We start from the raw sequence: 7,167 nt of genomic DNA on the forward strand, positions 1-7,167 counted from the left end.
TATATATACCTATATACACATATATATACATGTATATACGTGTATATATGTATATTATTATAATATATATGTACGTTTATATTATTTAAAATATATAATATTATTATAATATACTTATACAGTCCTGATCTCTTGGACCCCTGTAGTCCAAGAGATTTATGGTCACTCACCGTTGGATGTAAATTCAACGGTTGACTTGAATCGGGTAATAATCATTTATGTAATATTGCATTTATATATATCATTTTGAACCATTGGATTAATATCCAACGGTGGGTGACCACAATCTCTTGGACTCCTGTGGTCCAAGAGATCGGGACTGTATACTTATATACATATATATACATATATATTATATATATTATAAAATACATATATACATATATATATATATATATATGAAAAAATAAAAAAATTATAGTCCTAATCCAAGCATACACCAAACGTAGGATAAGTGTTATCTAACTTAGACCAAGCAAAGCCAAGTTAAGCCAGTTCCTAAGCATAGTCCATGCCAAGACAGTTTTGTATAACAAACGAGCCCTGAGAGGACTTGAAAGACCCGTTGAATTAAAAGAAGCAACGTAGCTGAGGGCAGAGAGAGGCGCGTGATACTGCAAAAAGCAGTATAAAGAGAACAACCTCTGCACAAACACACAGCTCATCTCTCAATTCTCAACTTACTCTGACAGTTTCTTTCACCATCAAACAGCTAGAAAATATCAGAAGCAAATTTCACACCAACTCTTTAGTCAAAAAAATATTCTGGGAAATGATCTGTCTCAACACTAGGGGTCAGCAGAGCAGAGCATCTGATGATGTTCTGTATATCTACTATGCCATGCCCCTATGCAAAGTCCGCATCCATTTTGCCCCCTTTTACTTTCTTCACCCCTAAAATACCAAAATACAGCCAGAAAAAAAAAAATTAAGATTATAAAGTCATATTTACATAACCCACAAAGCTGGAATGAGAAAAGTTGGTTTCCCAAACAGAACCACCACCTATCTTTCTTAGAACTAACTTCATATTTTTTTTCTTATAAAGAATGCAGGAAATAAAATCTAATCTTCTTTTTCTATTTCTCTGTACTTTCTTTTCTATCTTGGACCAGAGAGCTCCATGGCATAGGAATCCAAAGAATGCTCATCATCATCCTCATCCACAGAGGTGCCAAACATGCTTGCCCGATCACGTTCATTGTCATCATGTTTTGATCCAATGCTACTAGGGTGGGTATTACTTTTGTTACTGTTGTGAGTATGAAAGAGGTCCATGCTGGAATTACTATGATTATGTGATGCTGCCCATTTCTCGGCTAGCCCATCGCCTTCGAGCATCCGGACCACTTCCGACATCTTGGGGCGGTGGGCTGGTAGGTACTGAGTGCACAGCAGAGCCACTTGCAGCATTTCCCCAACCTCAATCCGGTCGTAAATGTTTCCTAGCTCTCTGTCCACCAACACTTCCACTTTCTTCTCTTGTTGTATTTTCTTCACCTGTGACCAGCAGCATGGATATAATGTGCTCATTAGCTTTCAACATGCAACCATTATGCTTCTCAGGGCTTTTAATAATTTTCTTGAAGAACGTTATTAAATGATCGATCCTTTGGAACATAAGAGAATATTACAATGACACAGGAAGAATAGGAAGCTGTTTATCCGGTTCTGATTGTTTGAGACACAAATGAATGAAAAAGGTGAAGATTGTTAAAAAAGAACCGTGCATACTAATTTTAATCACTACAGCTAAATGTGTGGAACTGCAGCCCTGACTGAATGGAAATTGGTTGCTGTTATTCGACACACACTACATTGTTGAATTGTTTATAAAACCATATAATCCGAAAAAATCATATACAAATTGGTACTAGACTTAGAAACCTATTATAGCTTATCTGAGTTAGATAAAAACTTACCCATTCAAGCATGGCTCCTTTCTGATTAACTGTTTTGCCAAACTCGAGAGCTCTCAATCCGGTTATGAGCTCTATCAAGAGAATTCCAAATCCAAAAACATCAGTCTTTTCAGATGATTGACCAGTGGAAAGGTATTCTGGTGCAATGTGCCCAACAGTCCCACGGACAGCAGTGGTGACATGAGAATCAGCATGGTCAAGGAGCTTCGCAAGGCCAAAATCTCCAACAATAGCCTCACAGTAGTCATCCAGGAGCACATTTGCAGCCTTTACATCCCTGTGTATTATCTTCGGATCGCATTGTTCGTGTAGATACAGAAGACCTCTTGCAGCTCCTATTGCTATCTTCTTCCTTGTGTTCCAATCTAGTGCTGGTTTTCCTGTTGTGTTCAGAACAATATATCAGGGCTCATTATTATGGATGGTGGCTTCAGGCTTCATTGTATGAATGGAAATTTGATGCACTAATTTCTTTCTAACAACACTTGATGCAGTTTTCAAGGCAAATTTACTCAGACATTTCACGTTTAACCAAGAACAGAATGTAATTGACCCAAAAAAAGAGAACAGAATGTATCAACTGTAGACAGTGAAGCTATGATCATCAACACATAATTCCAAACGATAACTTTAAGGTGAGTGCAGTTTAAAAACCAATAGTACATGGGAATCTTATCAAGGAAATCAAATCAACAATAGATCACAGGCTCACATGGTTTGCATATTTAATATATGCACAAAGAACTTCTTTTGGAAGCCCTTTTTTTTCCTTCTAAATGTTCCATATTACGGAGTGACTAAACATTAATGGTCCCAGCTTTAATGTTGAAAGTTTGAATTAAAAATCTCCAAGCCTCCCAACCGATTGTGGTCCATGCCAAGATAATGTTTAGGCAAGTATTATATTGTTGGTGGTTAGTATATCACACCAACAAAATCACAGAGGAAATAATCCTGCCCACCCTCACCATGAAATGTGGGTGTGCTTTGTAACCGAAAAAATGTGAGTGTCTTTGCAGCAAATATAGACCAACCTCTAAGCCTGGCAGCCACACTGCCATTAGACATGTAAGGGTATACCAGAAGTCTCTCATTAGAGGTAGCACAATATCCAATTAACCGAAGCAAATTCCGATGTACTGCAAGGCTTATCATCTCTAGTTCTGTCCGAAATTGTGATTCTCCAGCTGTTCCTGTTACATCCTTAAGCCGTTTCACTGCCACCATAGTCCCATCTCCTAGCTTTCCCTTGTAAACATTGCCAAAACCTCCAGCACCAAGTATGGTCTTGGAGCTAAAATGGTCCGTTGCGAGTTGAAGCTCTTTGAAAGTGAAGTTTCTGAGGTTTCCTAAGCTCACAAGTCCCTCTTCTTGAATGTCTGCAGTAAAGTTAAAGACACATTTGATATCAGTTATATATTTCCATTTACATTGTTCATTTATGGGATGGGACCATGATGTTACTGACCACTTATGTTCAAAATGGATTGGCTTTTTTGCTTCTTTCTGTACCAGACAATTCCAAGTGAAAGGACTATGAGAAGTGCACAACTGAGGCTGACCCCCAGTGCAATTGCTACAGTCTTGGAGTTGTGTTTTCCTTAGACGAGGAAAAAGATAAAAATTTATACAAAAAACAAAAAATTAGAGAGAGATATATATGGTTTTAGAGAGTAAAAAGGGAAGTTTAAAGAATGGTTACCAGGTGATGATTTCAGTGATAATGAAAGAGGGACAGGGGTCGCTGATCCAGAGCATCCTTCAGTGGAGCTGCTTCCACAAATCAGTGGATTTCCCACAACACTAGTATAAAAAAAAAACAACAAACAAAAAACAGTAAAGCATAAGGAATAATAAAAGAAGGACCAGAGAGAGAGAGAGAGAGAGAGAGAGAGAGAGAGAGAGAGAGAGCATACTTGAATGTTCTGGCTGGGAATTTGGGTATTGGTCCACTGAGATTGTTATAAGACAAGTCCCTGGTGGCCAGATTTATCATAAACAGAACCCATTGATCAGATATTGAGAAAATTGTTTACTAATCAGAAATTCCTCAACATGTTGCAAGTCGTTTCAAATTTCAAGACACCGAGACGCAAAAAAATAAACCAATAAAGTAATAAGAGAAACTGTGAAAACCCATACTCACAAGAAAGCAAGCTCAGGGATTTTGGCTAAAGACACGGGAAAAGCCCCAGACAAGCTATTGTTGTTCAGCCTCCTGCTCTCATTACATGACAGCAATCGCACATTAAAAAAATTTATACAAATGATTTACCTTAAAAAGAATAAATACAAACAAAAAAACAACATTGGGTTGCTACGAAGAAAACTCCAATCAACTTAAGAACAAATTTTTTAAAAAAATTTTAAAAAATTTATTCTTTAATCAATTAGTAACATAAGAATTCAGACCAAAAAACAAATTAGTAACATAAGAATTAACCAAGTTCAATTTTGTTTTTCCTCCTGTTTCTTGGCAACCAAACAAAGTCACAAACGCAAAAAAGGAAACACTTACAGATATTGGAGACTATTCAACTGACCCAGAGAGTCTGGGACGAAACCGGAGAATCGATTGTTGGAGAGATCCAAAGTCTGAAGCTTCGGAAGAGTACCAAGCTCCGGTGGGAGTTTGCCAGATATATTGTTGTTTTGCATTAATCTTCAATTTCACAATGAAGAAATCGTGAGCAAAAATTTAAATTAAAGAAAGTAAAAAAAATAAAAAATAAAAAAGGAATTGGGTGTTTTGTAAAGCAGATAAACATGGACAGTATTTTAATTCTTTTTGGTCTGCTTGGTTGAAGAGAAAGTGGAAGAAAAGGAAAAGCGTTCTTAACACCAACTTTAACATCAGGCTTCATGCCTTTCATTTGTTCTCTCAGCAAACAAACAGAAGGCAAAAAGGAAATGAAATAAGAATTGAATGGCTGAAATTTGTCATTTTTCTTACACTTGTCGAAGATTTGTGAGATTTCCAATAGCCCCAGATAAAGTTCCAGACAGAGACTGGCTCGGAGCTCCCCTAAAAAACCAAGAAAGAAAGGCCATGTATGCTTAGTATAAACCAGAAAAGCAATCTCAGAAAAGCACAAAAAATAAAAAATAACAACAATTGAGAAAAACAACAATGAAATGTTTTTACACAAGAAAATTTAAAAAAAAATGAAACTCACAGGCCTATAACAACATTTTCAGGTGAGCAAGTGATCATGGCCCAGCTACATGGGTCCACAGAGTCTTCATCCCAGTTGTTTAAAACTCCATGGGGATCATTCAAAGCTAGCCTTAAACTTATCAAAGCCTCCACTGCAAGAAATCGAAACCCAAATAACAAAGTCAGAAACTTTTTTGAAAAAAAGCAGTGAAATTGTTTGTGGGGTTGTCCGCTTTGGTGTATATACCTTCATGGTTGCGAGGCTCGTAGGAGAGACAGAGGGAAGCAGAAGAGAAGAAGAAGGCAAGGGTGAAGAAGAAGAAGAGCTTGAGAAGAACCATGGCTAATAATCAAGTTATGGAAATAGTGATGAGGAACATAATATCTCACACAAAGACCATGAGAATGCAGCAGAGTTAAGGCAAATTTCAATCTCTCTCTCTCTCTCTCTCTCTCTCTCTCTCTCTCTGTGTGAATGAGTTGATGGGGCTCTCTCTTTTCTTGGTACCCTTTCAGAGTTTTCAGTCTCTCTCTCTCTCTCTAACTCTCTTTTTCAGTCCATCACCCTCTATCTCTCTCCCCCCCACTTTACAAATATTCAAGGGAAAAGAAAAAGAAACAGAGAGACTTGGTCTTTTTTTCTTTCTCTTTTTTTTTTAAAATAAAATAAAAAATAGAAAGAAAAAAAAGATATTACGTGGGGGATACGAGTTGTCAGGGAAATGGTGTGAGTCTGTTCTCTGTTGTGTGCAGAAACTGAGAGACGGATGGGGAGTGGGTAAGCCGTAGAGAGAGAGTGATTTGGTACGAGCAAGTAGTGGCCAAGCTGGAGCTGGACTGGGTTGGACTTGGACTGGACTATGACTAGGACTAATTAGGACTAAGACTAAAGTAGTGGTCAAGATGCGCCCCTTTCTATTTATTTGCTTGTTCCGGACAAAAAGCACAGAGATCGTGAGGGGTCAAGAGGAGATCAAAACACCAAATATGGGAGATGGTTTGGTTTCGTGAAAGCTTGCACTGTCTTTTGGAGGGCTACCTATGAATTCTGATGCCCTACAAGCTAGCTAGCTAGGTGCCCATCTCCCTCAGAATTATAGAGTTTTTTCTTTTTCTTTTTTATTTATTTATAAATATATAAGCAATTGTGGGACATTGTTAAATCTATATTTTAATTTATTTTCTGCTTTTATTTTTATTTTTAGTTTTGTTGTTGGATTGGATGGATGAGCCAATAGGGGCTTTAGCTGCATGGTAAAGCTAAATGTAAATATAATATTAATTTGTCAAAGGTGTACGTACGATTGGAGGGGCAAATGAGTAAACAAACAAATGTGAATTTGTTTGGAGATGATTTTCAAGCACGTCCTTAGCCCAACATAAAGTAAACATGATAAGATCAAATTAGTGACACATATATATAGGAGAATGTTTGCGTCCTTTGTTGAGTCATTCCTCATTTCAGAAAATATCGCAATTCGACATCTGTGCATATATTTAGTTCTTTTTTTTTAATTCTTTTTTTTCGTTTTTTTTACGATAGTGATGAAGATTCATTTCATAAATATAGGGTGTTGATGCGAAAAAGTGATTTGACACGTGGTTCGCCCAACTTAGTGATATTGTGTCTTCGGAAGGGAGTTAGTCTTCAGAAGATCAAGTTCCTGCAAAAAAGGAACGTTCGGTAAGACCTTGGGGTACCGGTGCGGTACCGGCCGAAGGCTCTCCGATGCTTAAGTAAGTACGGATTTAGTAAAGATTAGACTACAGATCAAGCGGTAGCGTACCGTTGGTTTCTCTGTCCCCCTTCTTTGGGAATAGGGGTCTCCTTATATAGGCCTTGGGAGGCGTGCTTATGTTGGAATTTCCGATGTGGGACTGTAGGAGCTGGTCGAGAGCATGACACGTGTCCCAGGTCAAAAGTGTCAAGATGTATAGGGTTCGGTAGGGGACATTCCGAAGGACCTGTAATGTGAAGTTGTCGATTCTATCCACGCGTCAGGTGGTCATTGGTCGTTAATATACGGTATAAACAGTAGTCCCCCAAGTTCTCTTCCGAAGGTTCTTCGGAAGGGAATTTGGTTCCAT

The 7,167-nt window shown here is 37.9% G+C and overlaps 1 protein-coding gene across 1 annotated transcript; it reads right to left on the bottom strand.

The window, feature by feature from the left end:
• Window positions 1-720: 720 nt before the first annotated feature.
• Window positions 721-5,680, bottom strand: LOC117635833 (probable LRR receptor-like serine/threonine-protein kinase At2g23950). The gene is made up of 11 exons (XM_034370206.1): window positions 5,327-5,680; window positions 5,099-5,231; window positions 4,876-4,947; window positions 4,441-4,584; window positions 4,069-4,140; window positions 3,839-3,898; window positions 3,625-3,725; window positions 3,391-3,522; window positions 2,957-3,301; window positions 1,923-2,302; window positions 721-1,500 (listed from the first exon to the last, which is right to left on the bottom strand). The coding sequence occupies exons 1-11, from the start codon at window positions 5,418-5,420 to the stop codon at window positions 1,102-1,104; spliced, it is 1,932 nt and encodes a 643-aa protein (XP_034226097.1). The 5' UTR covers window positions 5,421-5,680; the 3' UTR covers window positions 721-1,101.
• Between the last annotated feature and the right edge of the window lie 1,487 nt (window positions 5,681-7,167).

Source organism: Prunus dulcis, chromosome 1 (assembly GCF_902201215.1).
Source record: "Prunus dulcis chromosome 1, ALMONDv2, whole genome shotgun sequence".
Taxonomy (NCBI): domain Eukaryota; kingdom Viridiplantae; phylum Streptophyta; class Magnoliopsida; order Rosales; family Rosaceae; genus Prunus; species Prunus dulcis.

Excerpts from the sequence above, each read along its gene's own strand:
- LOC117635833 (XM_034370206.1), bottom strand. The coding sequence starts at position 5,420 with ATGGTTCTTCTCAAGCTCTTCTTCTTCTTCACCCTTGCCTTCTTCTTC. Across the intron at positions 5,232-5,326 it reads CGAGCCTCGCAACCATGAAG|TGGAGGCTTTGATAAGTTTA; the intron begins GTATATACACCA and ends GATTTCTTGCAG. Across the intron at positions 4,948-5,098 it reads GAAAATGTTGTTATAGGCCT|GGGAGCTCCGAGCCAGTCTC; the intron begins GTGAGTTTCATT and ends TTGGTTTTTTAG.